This window comes from Aotus nancymaae, unplaced genomic scaffold (genome assembly GCF_030222135.1).
Source record: "Aotus nancymaae isolate 86718 unplaced genomic scaffold, 86718_ANA_hifiasm-v0.15.2.pri h1tg000108l, whole genome shotgun sequence".
Taxonomy (NCBI): Eukaryota; Metazoa; Chordata; class Mammalia; order Primates; family Aotidae; genus Aotus; species Aotus nancymaae.
In genome coordinates, this window is record NW_026988523.1 from 13,846,079 (window position 1) to 13,864,620 (window position 18,542).

Sequence of the window (18,542 nt, forward strand, 5' to 3'; positions counted from 1 at the left end):
CTTCCTCTGCAACACCTACTGATTATTTTCTATGAGCCAAACTGTGGTAGACTTTTTTTTTTTTCAGGTTCTTCCTCATTCAGCTTCCCCAGTGGCCCCTGCTTTCTTTTTTGGGAGAATTTTTTTGTATGTGTTCCTGTGGGGAGTCTTGCTCACCTTGGAAGTGGTAGGGGATTTGGGTGCAGGGAGACTTCAGCTCGCCCACGTGCTTCTTCGTCCTGACTTTACTCTTAAGCCGATGATGCTGCAACACCAAGACAGTTGACGTTTATATTCATAGCAATAGCCACGGTGGCCTAGAATCAGATTTCCCAGAACCTCTGACCTTTGCCAAATGTGTTAGTTTCCTGTGGCTGCTGTAACGAATGACCACAAAGTAGGTCGCTTAAAGCAACGCACATGTATTTTCTTACAGTTCTGGAAGTCAGAAGTCTAAAATCACTTTCACTAGGCCAAAATCCAGGGCTGTGCTTCCCACCTCTCCTCCTGGAGGCTTTAAGAGAAAGTTCATTTCTTTGCCTCTTCCAGCTTCTAGGGGTGCATTCCCATGTTGTTTGGCCCTTGGGCCCTCCCTCCTCCTTCAGAGCCAGATGCAGAATAACTTGCTTCTGTCCTTACATTGCCTTCTCTCTCTCTAGTCAATCTTTTTCTGCCTTTTTCTTATAAGGGCACCTGTGATTGTGTCTCAAGTTCACCTGGATAATCCAGGCTACTCTTTCCACTGCAAGAGCCTTAATCCCATCTGCAAAGTCCCTTTTGCCATAACCGGTAACATTCACAGATTTCTCAATTAGGATCTGGATATCCCTGCCCCGACAAGGTTCCTGCTTTCCTCTTTTTCCCAGCCTGGTCTTCCAACATCCCCTCAATTCTGTGAGTTTCTGATATCTTCTCAATATACCTTTTTAGAGGGAGGGAGCTGATGGGTCTGCAGTTTCAGACAGTTAAAATCTGTTTCTGTTGTTTACGACCAGGAACCCCCGTGGTAAATCAGTGCTGTGTGCAGAACTTCGCAGGCATTATTTTCTTTATCCTTGTTTTAACTTTCTTGGGAAGGCACTATTCCCCTTTCGCAGATAAGAAAACTGTGGCTCAGCGTGGCAATTGCAAACAGCCAGACAGCTAGTATAGCTGATGCAACTGGGATCTGAAACTAGCCAGTGTGACTGGAGAGCATGTGCCTCCCCCTTTCTCAGAATCCTAGTTCAGTGAGCTTTCGGTCATAGACCTTTTCCAAGGAGGAGGTAGAATGTCATCTGGGCCCTGAGGTCTGAATCAAATTGTTTAGTCAGAGAGAAGGCAAAGGAGAAACATTCCAGGGAGGAAGGAGGCTGGAGAGTAAGAAGTGAATCCAAGAGAGTTAAAGGAAGGGATATGACAGGTAAAGTGGAAGGACAGATAAAGGAACCAGCCATGATGGAATGTTTTTGAATGGACACAGCAACTCATTTATATGTCAACTGCCCATGGGAATGATATTCTGACTCAGCTCTGTGTTGGGAATTCAGCTTGTATTAAGTCCCTTGCTGCCTCCTCAGGGTCTCCTCATCACATGGGCTGGTTAAAACCTAACATCCTTTGCTAGTGTTAGCCTTTTCTCACAGATGCTGATGAACAGCCTGTCTTTCAAAAACTTAACAAAATTCTCCATTGGTATTTATATGGGTAATTTCTGAAGCTCGGGAGACATCCTGGACATAACGGCGAAAGACCTCTGGTTCGCATCTCCTCTCAGAAGGGAACTTGGAAATTTTGTCTAGGGCTGGGGCAACAACTAAGCAGAGAGCTCTTTTTCTGGTCTTTTCTGGTCAATACTTAAGTGTAACTGTCAGATTTAGCAAATACAAATATAAGACTTCTAGTTAAATCTGAATTTTAGATTCCAGATAAATAATGAATAGTCCATGCATTCTACAAATATTGCACTAAAAATTATTTGTTTATCTGAAATTCAAACTTAACTGGGTTTCCTGCATTTTAGCTGGCAACCCTGGACCTGTGACCACTGCTTCAGGGTATTTCAGGCATGGATTTGCGCAGTGGAATATGCCTTTGAAAAGAGACTGTAGACCTGGATTGACAAGGAGGCTACGAAAGACCCCAAGGTCAAAGGGAATGCAAGGTTGAAGAACTCTTTGGGTGACCAACTTGGGAAGAGATGATTTGGTTCTTTTTGCTCAGAGCATTACTTCTGTCCCATTCTGCGTGCCACTGCAGTATGGCCACGACAGGAAAGACTTGCGCTGCATCGTCAGGATTGTATCAATCTCCATTCTCTTCCCTACTTGCTGACACCTAAAAGTAAAAACATTTGAGGTGGGGCTGAGCCTTGATCTCTAACAGGAAACAGTTATTGAACTTGACTGTGTGCAGAGAACATGATACCTGTGCTGGTGGTGGTCAGAGGGCTGCGTGTGCTTTCTGACTATCCTCTGTTGTGGGGGCAAAGTGGGCATTCAGCACCCCTCTGTGTGCAGAGCTTTCCACCAGGCTGTGTGCCTAAAGTGACAAAAGAAATGGAAAACACGCTTCTGCTCTTGAGGAGCACAGACATGTGCCTCTTGGGACAGCGGAGAGCCTAGGCTTTTATTAACTCAAAATTGGAGTCATTCTCAGTGGCCTCACTTTGATTTTGTGGCGTGTGTGTCTCTCCACTGTGTGTATATAGAAATACTACAGCAATCATCACCTGCCATTAAGCTGCTTTTGTATGTAGTAATTAAGAGAGGTGCATGGAGTCTTGTCTCTGCTGGTCCTGAGAGTGAGACATGGCAAGTGATCTGTGGCACTAGGTGATTTGCAGCCTTAGAATCACAAAACTATGACCTTGGTATTTTTGCCGACACACTGGACTAAGGAACAGCGGATGACCCAGCACTGGGCAAACATTACGCACATAATGGCAGAGTGGGGTAAGGACTGGCTTTGACATTAGAAGAGAATAGACTTTAACTCCTGGTCTTGCCATTTATTAGCAACGTAATTTTTTCTAAGCTTTGGCTTGCTGTTTTATGAATTGGAGACAATAGCAATATGAGGAAAGTTTTGAAGATTTAATGCCATACCATTTGAAAATGCTAACAGACAGCAAGCACCCTGTGTTTGTCACTGTGGCATTCCCCATTCTCATAGCACTTTGTAAACAACTGTTATAATGCTTCATGGTGTATTATAATTTCTTTCTTTTATGTCTCTGTTTACTTCCACTAGACTGAGAGTCAAGAGCTGTTTTCTACTCCTTACTTTTCCAGTAGCCTCCTGATTAAGCCCTGGTACTTACGAGGCCTGTGGTTTTGCTGAGCTGTGTGTACTTCAATACTTAAGCTTTGCTAAGGCGCAAGTCTTTAACTGAGTTTCCATTCTTTCCTCTTTCTCTCTAGCTCTCTTACTGAGAACTGGGAAGATCCCACAAGGAAGGATCTGTCCAGTCCTCAGTAAGAGAGTCTTTCGAGAATATTACTGTCTCAACATCAGTCAGAATGGTGATTATTAAAAAGTCAAGAAATGACAGATGCTGGTGAGGTTGTGGAGAAATAGAAACACTTTTACACTGTTGGTGGGAATGTAAATTAGTTCAACCATTGTGGCAGACAATGTGGTGATTCCTCAAAGATCTAGAACCAGAAATACCATTTGAGCCAGCAATCCTATTGCTGGCACTTGGTGATTTGTGGCCTTAGAATCACAAAACTGTGACCTTGGCATTTTTAGCAACACACTGGATTAAGGAACAGTGGACCCTTATGTTCATTGCAGAACTATTTGAAAAAGCAAAGATGTGCAATCAACCCAATGCCCATTGATGATAGACTGGGTAAAGATGTGGTACATATATATACACCATGGAATACTATGCAACCATAAAATGAAACAAGATCATATCCTTTACAGGGACATGGATGGAGCTGGAAGCCATTATCCTCAGCAAACTAATATAGGAATAGAAAACCAAACACCACACATTCTTACTCATAAATGTGAGAACACATGGACACAGGGAGGGGAACAACACACACTGGGGCCAATAAAGGGGAAGGGGGTGGGGGAAGGGAGGAGAGCATCAGGAGAAGTAACTAAGGCATGCTGGGCTTGATACCTAGGTGATGGGTTGATACGTGCAGCAAACCATCATGGTACACGTTTACCTACGTAACAAACCTGCACATTCTGCACATGTACCTCAAAACTTAAAATTTTTTTAAAGATGATACATTTTATCTATGTGTATTTATTTTATTTTATTTTTTATTGTACTTTAGGTTCTGGGGTACATGTGCAGATCATGCAGGATTGTTGCGTAGGTACACACATGGCAATGTGATTTGCTGCCTCCATCCCCCCGTCACCTACATCTGGCATTTCTCCCCATGTTATCCCTCCCCAACCTCCCCACCCCCCGCTGTCCCTCCTTTGGCCACCCCCAAAAGACCCCAGTGTGTGATGTTCCCCTCCCTGTGTCCATATGTTCTCATTGTTCACCCGCCTATGAATGAGAACATGTGGTGTTTGGTTTTCTGTTCTTGTGTCAGTTTGCTGAGAATCATGGTTTCCAGATTCATCCATGTCCCTAGAAAGGACACAAACTCATCATTTTTTATGGCTGCGTAGTATCCCATGGTGTATATGTGCCACATTTTCCTTGTCCAGTCTATCATCGATGGGCATTTGGGTTGGTTCCAGGTCTTTGCTATTGTAAACAGTGTCACAGTGACCATACACGTGCACGTGTCTTTATAGTAGAACGATTTATAATCCTTTGGGTATATACCCAGTAATGGGATTGCTGGGTCAAATGGATCCTCATTAGGCTCTAAATGCTTGAGGATAGATTTTCAGTACTCTCCTGTGTACTCAAACACATGTATGTTGGAATAGTATCCCAGCTTGCTACCCTATTCTTCTCATAGTAAGTTCTAGAGTTTCCTGATGTTCTCTCTTTTTGACCTCTGCTTCAACAAATTTATTAATTTAATCAGTGCAATTCAAGTTCAATTCATCAAGCTTTTATTGAGTGTCTCTTACTTGCCAGTGGCTGGACTAGGATTTGGGGGTAGAGATGAATAAAATGGTGCCTCCATTAGAGGTGTTTCAGATTTAGTGGGAGAGACAGATGAGAAAACAGAATTTCTCTAGTATGTGGTTATGGCAGTGATAGAGGTGGACACATTATGGGAGCCCAGAACAGGGCTCCTTTTCCTCTAAGAATCCCATTGTTCCTGCTTTCTAACAGGTGAACAGGGGAGCCAGCTGTCATTCCTGCCTCAAGGAGTATTTGAACAGTGGGAGTTAGGAAGCAGCCAGTGGCCAGTGCGCATCAATTAAAGACCCAGCTGGTAGCTCTCCTGCATTGGAGGAGAGAAAAGAAAATTCTGAGGGCCAGGATAGCACGAGGCTGCAGGCTGCACTGCCCTGGCCGCAGCATGGTTGGGAGAGTTTTGGGGAGCAAGTAGTTTCAGCCAAGGACTAACTTGGTGACATGGGCATATGTCATGGCTGGCTGTGTGAGACCCCGTAACAAGTACCATGTTTTTTCTTCCTTCTTTCAAGTTAGCTTGCTTTCGTTCCCTTTCCCATTTCTCTGACATTTGCTTCTCTCCCTAGTTTTGATTTATTTCCTTTCCTGTTTGCATCCCTATATTTTCTTTTACTGCTCACTCTTCCATCATCTCATTCTTTTTCTCTACCAAGTTTCCCCTCTACATTTGAGCCTTCTTTGCCTTTTAATTTTATCTTTCTGCCTCTACCACTGTGTTCTGAAACATACCTGTTAAACTCAGGGTTGGAGAGGAAGTTTTCATTTCCAGCAGGGCTGTTTATGATATGAAAAGAGTGTCTCGTGTATCTGAGTATCCTAGGAAACAGAAGTTTAATTTCTAACTCATATTCTGCATACTGTGTTTAGAAGATACTGTCGTGAAAGGAGAGTCTCCCACCCAGGCAGCACAGGAGGCTGTGCTGTGCACCTTACCTTTATTACAAGGACCAGCGAAGCAGTGATCCCTTTTCTTACGATGATTCTCGTCTCCACACCTATCCTCGAAGTTTCCCTTTATGCGTCCTCTTTCTCTTATTTCTGTCATATTTTTCAGTTCTATTTTCCATGTTTCTCCTTGTTCCTTTTTCTCGTTAGTCCTTCCCTACTTATTAGAAATTTTATGACCCCATCCTTAATGTCTTTCCTTGGCCTTGGAAGATAGAGGCAAAAGCAGTGTGGAAGACTCCGCTCCCCCAAGTCACCCCGTTTCCGACAATGGCATGGAAGTGTGAGTCACGAGAGATGGGGAAGATTCGGAAACCTTGTCTAGATCTTGAGATTCTTTATGAGTAGGATTTCTTTCTGCTTCTTCTTTTTAGGTATTATGAATGTAGACTCAGAGAATCTTAAGGTTGACAGGAATCTCTACTGGTTGTTGATATAACCTTCAGCCCATGTAGGAACCCTCTTTACCTCCTAGTGATGCTCACAGGCAGCTCCCGGATACCTGGAGTTTTGGGAAGGCTGCCAGCACATGAAGCTGTCTGCTTGGCTGTTGGAAGCACCCTTTGTGTCGGTTACCGCTTGTGATTCTGTTGTCCTGGTCTGTATGATTCGTACCTAATGATTGTATGTCTGCTTCCAAGGACCACAGGATGTGCACTTTCCATATCGTTCTCTTTCTGAGATTGAAGACATGTCAAATATTGAAGGCATTTCTGGTACCTTCTTTAATACTTGAACTATTTCAGAGAAGTTCCATCGGAAATAAACAAAACAAGCCGTTCTTGCCACCCTTTGACTATAGAGGAACCCAGTTTTCTGAATGCCTCATTTCCTGATGGTTCCAGGTACCGGGATTGTTCTGGAGGGATTATGAGGGAGAAACTTCCTTTCATTCTTAACAGAAAGAATAATAAAATGAGCACGTTTCAAATTAGTATTTTATTAATATTAGTAGGCTTTGCATTAGCCACAATGTCTGTCTGCACATTGTAGTTCGAAGAACTGAAAAATATGACACAAATAGAAAAAGAGAAAGAGGGGAGCAATAAGGAGAAGCTTCAAGGATAGGTGTGGAGATAGAGAACCACAAGAAAAGGGATCATCGTTTTGCTGGTTCTTGTAATAAAGGTAAGGTGCACAGCACAGTCTTCTGTGCTGCCTGGGTGGGAGATTCTCCTTTCACGACTGTGTCTTCTAAACACAGTATATTGTAATATTAAATACCATGTCTTTTTATTTTTATAACTAGACCACGATATCCCCTTATTTTAGAGATGACAGAAGTGAGGTTCATAGAGGTTGAGAGACTTGTGTCGAGTTACCCCATTCTCACAGAATGAGTCAGACTTAAACTTACTTGTTCTGCTGTTAGTCTTTTGCTGTGTGTTTCATAAAGGCATATATGTCCTTGTCTCTCCAAAGTCCCTGCAATGTCATGAGATTATATGAAATAAGTTGTCTCCCTGGTGTACACAATCTAATAGAACTATGGATTTGTGTGTGTGTATGTGTGTGTTTCTGTATATGGCTGTGGAATGTAGAAAAATAGAAACAAAGAAATCCAGTTGGGGTCAAAGAGTGGTTTTGTGCAATTATAAAAATACTGACACTATGTGAAGACCATTGAAGTTATTCTTCATTGTAAGGATCAGTGTAATTGATTTGTTTGGTAAAAATTCTAAGTGTCAAGGTAGAGAGGAGTTAATCCAGAGATTAACTGCAGTTAATCCAGAGACATTTCCTGAAGGAGTTAGACAGGAGAACCTAAGAAAATTTTGAAATAAAAGAATACAAGGGCTTGGTGGCTTGGAAAGAGGAGGAGGAATTTGAAAAGGGGCAGAGAGGAGAAAGGGGACAAGGTTTGGGTACAGGAATGGGACAGATGTTGCCGACCTTGTGTTTTGCTCGGGATTTGGAACTAGGGTTCTGGTATGATGATAAGTTTTCTTTCTTTGCAAAGTGAAACCCAGATGGCTAAATTTAATTCCACTTGGAGCCACTGGTGATTCACCCAAGCTCAGGTGCGCCCACATACAGCTGGCGTCAGCGCTGTGTGCTTTCCAGGCTGAGCCTGCCTCAGCCCCGCTTCTTGCATGGAAAAGAGGGGACAGCCAGACTGGTAACCTTGACCCTTCTGTGTCTCTGTCTGCAGCATCCTGGCCACTGCGGGAACCCACTTCAACACTCACGTGGACCTGAGGACCCTCCGGGCTGTGCGTGTCCTGCGGCCCTTGAAGCTCGTGTCAGGGATACCTAGTGAGCATCTGCCGTTCTTTCTGCTCTGCTAAGAACTTTCTTGATGTGTCCTCAGCTAGATCCAGGTCTAAGGGAATTTGGGATAAACAAACAATATTCCTCCTGGGAAAAAGCCCCAGTGGTAATAAATAGTGGAGTTGGAGCAATCTGGCGTAACATTTTGCTTTTAAATTTAACTTTTTGCAAATATAAAAGGTAATGGAAAATATATACAGAAAATGTGGAAAGTAAAGAAAACAAGAAAAGCATTCTTTATCTTTATCTTTTCACTCAGAAATCACTTTTGTTAAAATTTCAATATTTTCCATTTTTCTCCTGTGCATTTTAATATAATTGAAATCATTATGTATATTGTAGTTGTATATCCTGAAATAAGTATTTTCCTAACCTTAAAAATTCTTGGCTGGGCACAGTGGCTCACGCCCGTAATCCCAGCACTCTGGGAGGCTGAGGCGGGCGGATGGCTTGAGTTCAGGAGGAGTTCAAGACCAGCATGAGCAACATGGTGAAACCCTATTGCTACAGAAAATACAATAACAACAAAAATTAGCTGAGCGTGGTGACTCATTTCTGTATTCCCAGCTACTCAGTAAACTGAGGTGGGAGGATTGCATGGGCTTGGGAGGTCGAGGCTGCAGTGAGCCAAGATAACGCCACTGCAATCCAGTCTCTGCGACAGACCGAGACTCTGTCTCAAAACAAAAATTCTTACATGTGTTATGATTTATTTAGCCATTTTTATGTTTTATGTTGCTGGATGACATAAAAAATAAAAATATGCCATTTCCAGTTTTTCTCCAACTATAAATGTACTGCAACAAACATCTTTTTACTTAAATCTTTATTCAAATCTCTGACTGTTCTCTTGGCTAGAATCCTAGCAGTGCAATGTGTGGGTCAAAGGATACGACATTTTCTGAACAGTGCTTGTACTCACTATGCTTCCCCAACAGGGACTGAGAGAACTGGGTCTGAGATAGAGCGAATGGGAAGATGAACTTTGTCTCAGCTCTTGTGGACTTTACAGCCTAGCAGAGCTGGGCCTAATTTCCTTTAGGAAAGGAGCACACGTAAATGAACTTAATCTATCAGAGGAATCCAGCAGGCAGCATGGATGAAACCAGTGAGGGAATGAAAGCAATCCTGCCCTATCAGATGGTGCTGAGGGATGGCTGCATTGGGCACTCTCTGTCCTTCCTTCTAGGCCTGCAGATTGTGTTGAAGTCCATCATGAAGGCCATGGTACCTCTTCTGCAGATTGGCCTTCTGCTCTTCTTTGCCATCCTGATGTTCGCTATCATCGGCCTGGAGTTCTACAGTGGGAAGTTACACCGAGCGTGCTTCATGAACAATTCAGGTAGGGCCACTCTTCTCTGTCCTCTCCTTTTCCCTTCTTCCCTCTGTTAACTGGGGTTCATTTCAGGGCACTTGGACGCTTGCTGGAAAGGTATGTCCTATTCCAACCCTGGAATTAAATCAGAAGTTTCTAGTCAGGAGCTTTTTGAGGCACAACCAACTTAGACTAGAGATCCTCACTTGACATTAACATTGCAAAGCAAACACATAATTGGAAGATTTCAAATAGGTGTTCTTGGCTCTCCTCTCCCACGGTCAAGCGCGATGCAGATTAACTTCGAGAGCCGTCTGTCTGAGCCAGGCATGGTAGCACACACCTGTGGTTCTAGCTGTTCCCTGGAGGCTTAAGTGAGAGGCCCATTAAGCCCAGGAGTTTGAGGCCAGCCTGGACAACTAGTGAGACCCCAGTCTCTCTCTCCACAAAAAAAAGAGCCATCTGTCTGAATATCTGAATCAATACCCCTTGACTCTTCGTACAGCGGCCTCTGACTGAATCAATAAGTACTTTTGTATGGTGGCCTCTCTGGCCCACAGGCCACTGAGATGGAGGAGTCCAGGGTCAGAGTTGGGTCCCTTTGGATCTGTGGAGACATTTTGCCTTCATGGTCCTTTTCATCATCTTCCTCACTTTCTGTTTTGACCCATACATGGTGTGGAAGAGCTGAGGGAGCTCTGAGCTTGGCTTGCAAGCATGCTTGGGAGATTGGTAGGGTACACAACCCCAAATTCTCATATCTTTGTATTTCATTTGTTCTTTTCAAGTTGAGTTTTGAGTATCCTAGGAGGAAAGGAGATGGGAGGCAGGCTGAAGAATCCCAAATAGTTACCATGCTTTTAATGAAAGAACCTTCAAAGACCACCTTCCACTTTGGATTTCTATTTTATATTTTTATCTTTTATTCAAGACCCGTCCATGCTAGAAAAACAAGGTGTTAAGACCCCCTCTTTGGGAGGCTGACATAGGTGGATCACCTGAGGTCGGGCGTTTGAGACCAGCCTGACCAACATGGAAAAACCCTTTCTCTACTGAAAATGCAAAATATTCGCTGGGCATGGTTGCGCATTACCTGTAATCCCAGCTACTTGGGAGGCTGAGGCAGGAGAATCACTTGAACCTGGGAGGTGGGGGTTGTGATGAGCCAAGATAGCACCATTACACTCCGGCCTGAGCAACAAGAGAGAAACTCCATCTCCGAAAAAAAAAAAAAAATAAAACAACCCTAAAAGGACTGTAGTTTAATAACTGTCCCTAAGAAACCCAGGAAGAACTCAGGGCTCATCCCGGAGTCTGAAGCTAGAAAACTTCACTTGGCCTTCTCCTCTCCTCAAAGTGTTCTGTATGATTCAGTCCTCTAAATTCCTGTGGTATAGCAGGTGAGGATGGAGGATGAGGCTTGCAGAGAATGGGGGACCATGCGGAGGAGAGGCTGCATCTTCAGGAGACTGGGAAACATTGGGCTGAGCACCTGATATGTGAGCTGGGAGGTGCAGAGAGTCCAGAGAGGAGAGGGAGCCTGAGACAAAGAAGGGCAGGCCTCTCTCCATGGGGAATGGAATTACTTGCCTGTGGCTTCCAGGGGTCCTTTCCAGCTCCTGTGAATCACCATGTGATTTATCCCCCACCCTCCAAATGTGTCTGCAGGTATTCTAGAAGGATTTGACCCCCCTCACCCATGTGGCGTGCAGGGCTGCCCCGCTGGTTATGAATGCAAGGACTGGATCGGCCCCAATGATGGGATCACCCAGTTTGATAACATCCTCTTTGCTGTGCTGACTGTCTTCCAGTGCATCACCATGGAAGGGTGGACCACCGTGCTGTACAATGTGAGTAGAGCTGGGGGGGGGGACTGGGGAGGAGGAGGGAAGAGCCCTGGACTGAGGCTTCTGGGGTTGTCTGGTCCAGCTAGTTCAGGGACAGGGAGGGCTGTAGATATATGTGTATTCGGGCGAGAAGTGAAGACTCAACTGGAACAAGCCTTAGCAGTCCATAACCCGCTTTTGTCTGGCCTCTTGCTAAGTACAAATATACAGCTTCTTATTCCAATTAGGAAATGACATCCTGTGTTGGATAGGCGAACACGTTAGTTAAGTCAGATCGGCTTGATAGTTATAGAACATGTTGGTTGGACACGGTGGTGGGTATAGTGAAGGGTACTAATAATGGATAATACTGACTGCACAGTAGAATTAGCCGGAAGCTTAAAAAAGTTTATCACCCCCTAGGATCTGGGAGAATTTACTAAAAAAAGAATGAAAAGAAAAGAATTATACCAACTAGGCTCCATCCCAAACCAATGAAGTAGGAATATTTAGGGGCGAAGGCCTGTCACTGACTTTTCTAAAAAGCTTCCTATCTGATTCTCATATGTAGCCCCTCTCAGGAACTACCGTATTACATGCACGTAAAAACCCGTGCTTCATTGTGAGAGTCACCAGGGCCGCTTGCTGAAAATTCAGATTAACAGGCTCCTTCTCTGGAGATCCTAATTTTGTATAGCTTTGTATAGTCGGTGAGCTGTGCTTTTTTTCAAATGCCCAGTTGATTCATATGATTAGACGTGTTTGGAAGGTTCTGAGTTGGTGCATAAGACAAGGCCATCTAGCTGCCTGTCAGGGATGTTGGGGATTCCTGCACGGGGACAGAAGGTAGACAGAGTGATTATGAAGTCTCTTCCACCTTCTAGAGTCTGATTTTAATAAGTGATAACTTATTAAAAGGCAGGTGCAGAGTCCAAGATCAAAAATGAGAGCTGGGGTGAGGTATGTGGTTTGATGCACGTGAATCCTAGCTGGGGTAAAGCAGTTGGGGCAGGTGCTTTTGAAGGACTGTACACTTACCTGCATTCCGTCAGCCCACTTTGGAATGATCATGCCTCTTATGTATGCTCCACCACCTGCCTTTACCTTAAGGTGCTCTCTGTTGCCTTCAGTTCCTCTCTAGACCTTTTTAGCCTGATTCTATCTGTATAAAACTCATTAGGTGGGACATAGGTGGCTTAGACAAAGCACGCTTTAGAAGGAGCTTTGGATATAGTTTACACTGGAGGGAAAGGAAATGCTGTGTCTCAGAAGAAACTCAACTAGACTATAATTCCCAAAGAGCAAGGACTACGTAAGCCCTGTGCAAGAAAGTACTTAGTAGAGGTCCCTTGCTAGCCTGGATCCATTCCCATATAGGATGAGCAAGGCAGGACTGAAGCTTTGCAGAAAAGAGTCACAGGCCATTATGCTAAAGCTCTAAAGGGGAGTGAAGAAGTCCCAAGGACCAGCTTACACCTAGCAAGCCCAGGAATGAAGTGTGACCCAGAAAGCCCTGGAGGACACTCTGCAGTTCTCACCAGCTGTGGGAGGCAGCAGGAAGGAGGGGAGGGAGGCAAGGTTGGTGAGTGCAGTCACTCCTCATTTGAGATGTAAAGGTTGTCTTGAGGCCATGCCACTCAAATTAGCCAGGCGCCTTTAGAAATTACAGCACTGGCCCTGTAGCGGCTGGTGTCACTTGCAGGGCTTTGAGAGTGATGCATTTCAATTATATGTGTAGACTCACCTAAGTGATGTGCTAAATGCATTGAAAGCCTGAAAGGAGAAGTGTCGCATTTGAGGATACAGGCGTGATTGTTGGTCCTCTTTAGCCAAGATGCAGATGGTGCTGAGAGGAGCAGGAGCACAGCTGTGGAACCACTCATTTTTTTCTGCATTCGTTTCTTTGCTCATTCCTTCATTCTTTCAGTGTTTATTAACTGAGCATCTATAACATGCCAAGCACTGTCCTAGGCACTAGGGAAATGGGAAGAAAAAAGTGCCATGATTCCTGCTATCATAGTGCTCTCTTCAAATCCCTGTCTCTCTCCAGTTACCTGTCAACCATAGGTTTAGAAGTTACACACAGGCAGTGATCTTGATCCTTTCTCTAGTTTTGCTCACCAAGGAAAGAAAGAGGGAGGAGAGGAGATCGGGTGCAGATCCTCTGAAACCTTTTATGGCAAGGGCATCCAGGGCCCACAGACGCACATACTCTTATGACTTTCAGCCTGTCAGTCATTGAACTTCTGCTTACTGAAGGCCTCCTGCTATTCTGCTGGCTGGATATAGGGCTAGGGGGACTGTCACCCAAAGACTGTCTACCTGTTTGGGCTGTCTGCTACCTGTTTGGACTGTCCCTGCACACACACGCGTGTGCGTGCACACACACGCACACATTTATATACACTGGTTGTATACCATGAAGTTAACTATGAAGGACTAGTCAGCTTAGTATTATAAATACATGTATAAATATATGTGTGTGTTTCTGCATAAAGAAAATTGTCTCACTAAGCATTACTACAACCACCACCAATAAGGTGCAAATATAAATATAAATGTATTCATTTTCCTTTCTACCACTCCTTATTCTGGGAAGGCCCAGTTCACTCAGCTGCTGGATTTGTTCATGCGGAGCACTAAGAGAAGGGGAGCCCCTATTTCCCAGCCCTATGCTCCTTCTATTCAATGGTACAACAAACATGTAAGCTTTATTGTTGTCATTTAAATCCAAACCAGTAGGAGAATCTTCAGTTTACCCAGTAGGAAGAAGCTCTCAAGCACGTGGGCTCAGTTTAACCTTTTTATATACAATGTAAATGCTTCCCTCATCTTTGCATCCCTTTTGTGTAGCACAGACTCTTCCTAGATGCCTCCCTATGACCTTGTGTTGCTCTGCCATTGATTACTATTAACTTCATTTGCTCGTGACTTTTCTGATTATAATGAATTATTGTAAGGGGGAGGGTTCCCATTGTCAGGGCAACCTGGAGTCACCCGTGCTTCATTTGGTCTCACCCAAATGCCAACTGCTTGGTCAAACTCCAACTATATTCTTGGCTTCCCTCCCTCCTGTGGCAGAAGGGATGCAAAACTGTCTGCAGCTCTGGCTGTTGCTACCTGTTTGCCCTGTGTCTCCAAAGGTCTCCTCAACTTGCAAACTCTCTTCTGGACTCTGGATTTACTCTGAGTGAGATGGGAAGTCAGTGGAGGGTTTTGAGGAAAGGAGTGACATGACCTGTCTTGTCACTTGCAAGTGGTTCCCTCCACCTCCTTTGATAGAACAAAAGTAGTAGCAGGGAGTCAAATCAAGGTTATTGCAAGGATCTAAAAAAAAAAAAAAATGATAGAGGCTTGGGCCAGGGAGGTAGCAGTGGAGGAGGTGGAAAGTGGTTGGATTCTGGATATATTTTTCAGTTGAGCTCATGGGATTCTTTGGTGGATTGGATATGAGTTTGGGAGAAAGCAGCAAGAGTGGAATTGCCATTAACTGAGAAGGATGCGGGGAGGAAGAGAAGAATGGAGTTTGGATGTGTTAAATTTGCCATGCTCATTTGATATGGTAGTATAGGGAAGAAGGTGAATAAATGAATTGAGGGTAGAAGGCTTGGCTGCAGATAAAAATTTGGGAGGTTTCAGCATATATACAGTAGAGTTTTGAGACTGGCTGAAACCACCAAGGAAGTGAATATAGATAGGGAAGAGAGGAGATTTCAGGACTGAGTTCTGATGTTAATGTGAAGAGAAAAACAGTCACCAGCAAAGAAGACTGAGAAGGAGCAGCAGGGAGATAAGAGGAAAAAATCAGAAACCTGGTGTCCTGGGGCCAAGTGAAGAGAGCGCTGCAGACGGAGAAAGTCGAGGATGATCAAGTCAGTTCTCTGAAGAAGTGTTTTTCCTATCATAGGATTATTCAGTTAAAAAAAGGTTTTTACTAGAGTATCTTGCTAATCATTTCTTGGTCATTTGTGTAAATTACATCCACAGATTCTCTTGAATTCCCATTCATATTTACTCTTTCAAAAACTCTTACCTATATGCTTTGCTCATTTGAATCAAATGCTTCAGATGGGCAAGGAAGGTAAAGGCTAAGAATTAACCACTGAATGCAAGGAGCAGTTTGAGCGGAGTGGGAAGGATTTAAGAGAGCAATGGACTGTTTCTTTTGCCATGCAGAAGCTGTGGAGTTTGATTAGGTCCCATTTGTCTATTTTGGCTTTTGTTGCCAATGCTTTTGGTGTTTTGGTCATGAAGTCCTTGCCTACACCTATGTCCTGAATGGTTTTGCCTAGATTTTCTTCTATGGTTTTTATGGTGTTAGGTCTTATGTTTAAGTCTTTAATACATCTGGAGTTAATTTTAGTGTAAGGTGTCAGGAAGGGGTCCAGTCTCTGTTTTCTGCACATGGCTAGCCAGTTTTCCCAACACCATTTATTAAACAGGGAATCCTTTCCCCATTGCTTGTTTTTGTCAGGTTTGTCAAAGATTGGATGGTTGTAGATATGTTGTGTTGCCTCCGAGGCCTCTGTTCTGTTCCATTGGTCTATATCTCTGTTTTGGTACCAGTACCATGCTGTTTTGATTACTGTAGCCTTGTAGTATAGTTTGATGTCCGGTAGTGTGATGCCTCCCGCTTTGTTCTTTTTGCTTAGAATTGACTTGGCTATGCAGGCTCTCTTTTGGTTCCATATGAAGTTTAAGGTGGTTTTTTCCAGTTCTGTGAAGAAGGTCTTTGGTAGCTTGATGGGGATAGCGTTGAATCTGTAAATTACTTTGGGCAGTATGGCCATTTTCATGATATTGATTCTTCCTAACCAGGAACATGGAATGTTTCTCCATCTGTTTGTGTCCTCTCTTATTTCGTTGAGCAGTGGTTCGTAGTTCTCCTTGAAGAGGTCCTTTACATTCCTTGTTAGTTATATTCCTAGGTATTTTATTCTCTTTGTAGCAGTTGTGAAAGAAACAGTCATTAGAGTGAATCGGCAACCAACAGAATGGGAAAAAATGTTTGCAGCTTACCCATCTGACAAAGGGCTGATATCCAGAATTTACAATGAACTAAAACAAATTTACAAGAAAAAAGCAAACAAGCCCATTCAAAAGTGGGCGAAGGATATGAACAGATACTTTACAAAAGAAGACATACATGAGGCCAACAAACATATGAAAAAATGCTCATCATCACTGGTCATTAGAGAAATGCAAATCAAAACTACACTGAGATACCATCTCATGCCAGTTAGAATGGCGATCATTAAAAAATCTGGAGACAACTGATGCTGGAGAGGATGTGGAGAAATAGGAACACTTTTATACTGTTGGTGGGAGTGTAAATTAGTTCAACCATTGTGAAAGACAGTGTGGCGATTCCTCAAGGACCTAGAAATAGAAATTCCATTTGACCCAGCAATCCCATTACTGGGTATATATCCAAAGGATTATAAATCATTCTACTATAAGGACACATGCACACGAATGTTCATTGCAGCACAGTTTACAATAGCAAAGACCTGGAACCAACCCAAATGCCCATCGATGATAGACTGGACAGGGAAAATGTGGCACATATACACCATGGAATATTATGCAGCCATCAAAAACGATGAGTTCGCATCCTTTGTAGGGACATGGATGAACCTGGAAACCATCATTCTCAACAAACTGACACAAGAACACAAAATCAAACACCGCATATTCTCACTCATAGGCGGGTGTTGAACAATGAGAACACATGGACACAGGGAGGGGAGCACTACACACTGGTGTCTGTTGGGGGGAAATAGGCAAGGGGACAGTGGGGGTGGGGAGTTGGGGAGAGATAGCATGGGGAGAAATGCCACATATAGGTGAAGGGGAGGAAGGCAGCAAATCACACTGCCACGTATGCACCTATGCAGCAATCTTGCATGTTCTTCACATGTACCCCAAAACCTACAATGCAATAAAAAAAATAAAAATTAAAAAAAAGAGAGCAACGGAAACAGCATGGAAGAAATACCACTTCTATGCTGATAGGAATGATCCATTCGAGATAAAAATAATTGTTGATGGAGAGGGAGGAGAATTGGGGTGATTTGCTTGAACAGGTGTGTGTGTGGTGTAGGGAGGTCTAAACAACAGGTATAGGACTTGGCTTGGATGGGAGCTCTAATCATTCATTCATAGTACTAGGAGTAGAGGAGGAACAAGTGGCTGCAGAGGCTGGTATGTGGGTAGATGTGGTGTTGGAAGCCTGTGGAAATTCTCTTCCTATTGCTTCTATTTTCTCAATGAAAGAAGAAGTAAGGTCATCAGCTGAGGGTAGGAGGAGGAGAATGTTGAAAGTTTGAAGAGAAGGTATAACATCGTTTTCCAGAAGATTGAGGGAGTCAGTGGAGTAGGGAAATGCATTGGGTTGCTGGACAGCTTTAAGGACTCACTTGGAGTTAGTGGTGATAACGTTCAAATGAGACCAGTGAGCCTGGTGTGTTTTCCTCTGCTCACATTCAGCCACGGAGTCTCAGGTGGGAAGCAGGTGGAGAGCTGGCTTTGACTAGTGTAGTTTCGCCAGGTGAGCACAATAAAATGCGAGAAGATCAGAAGGGTGAGTGTAACATAGCCATGGAATTTGAGCTGGATAAAGAGCAAAGAGGTGGGGGAGAGACCCTTTTTGAAATGTGACTCTTGAATCTGCTGGACAAATTCAGTCTGTGGAGTAAGTTAAGAAACCTGTCTGCTGCATGGAAGTAGGGAGTGGGTTTTGAAACCAAATGTTCTGATTTCTAATTTGGTGCTCGAACTGCCCCCAGTGAAGGAGAGTGAGTGTGTGCATGTGCCGCACATGTGCAGAGTAAGCTGTGACCGGGTGCCAGCACACCGCGGGGCCCTCTATGACACCACTCCCAGGGTGCTTGGCACTGCTTCAGCTCAATTCAGAACGTAGACTGGGGGAACATATGGGGGCTGAAACCCACCAGGCCCGCCCACCTACCTCACTAGCATTGTACTCTGTCATCTTGTTTTCCTCCTCAGAGTGTCTGTCTCTTTTTTTAAAACACACTTACGTTGCAGCTTCTGATGCCGCCTTTGGCAGCCTGTCCTCCTGTTAATTTCTTGTCCTCTCTAAACCCTGCAGTGCCTTCCTCTTGGCCCCTGCCTGCTGGGCTGGGAG

General features: G+C 44.0%; 1 protein-coding gene across 1 annotated transcript in view; it reads left to right on the forward strand.

Annotated features, from left to right (window-relative positions):
* CACNA1E (calcium voltage-gated channel subunit alpha1 E) overlaps nucleotides 1-18,542 on the forward strand; it is a 336,624-nt gene that overhangs the window by 93,403 nt on the left and 224,679 nt on the right. The window contains exons 4-6 of the mRNA XM_064370632.1: nucleotides 8,133-8,236; nucleotides 9,441-9,593; nucleotides 11,235-11,416. Of these exons, the coding sequence (XP_064226702.1) occupies nucleotides 8,133-8,236; nucleotides 9,441-9,593; nucleotides 11,235-11,416 (439 nt within the window). The remainder of the gene's footprint in view (nucleotides 1-8,132; nucleotides 8,237-9,440; nucleotides 9,594-11,234; nucleotides 11,417-18,542) is intronic.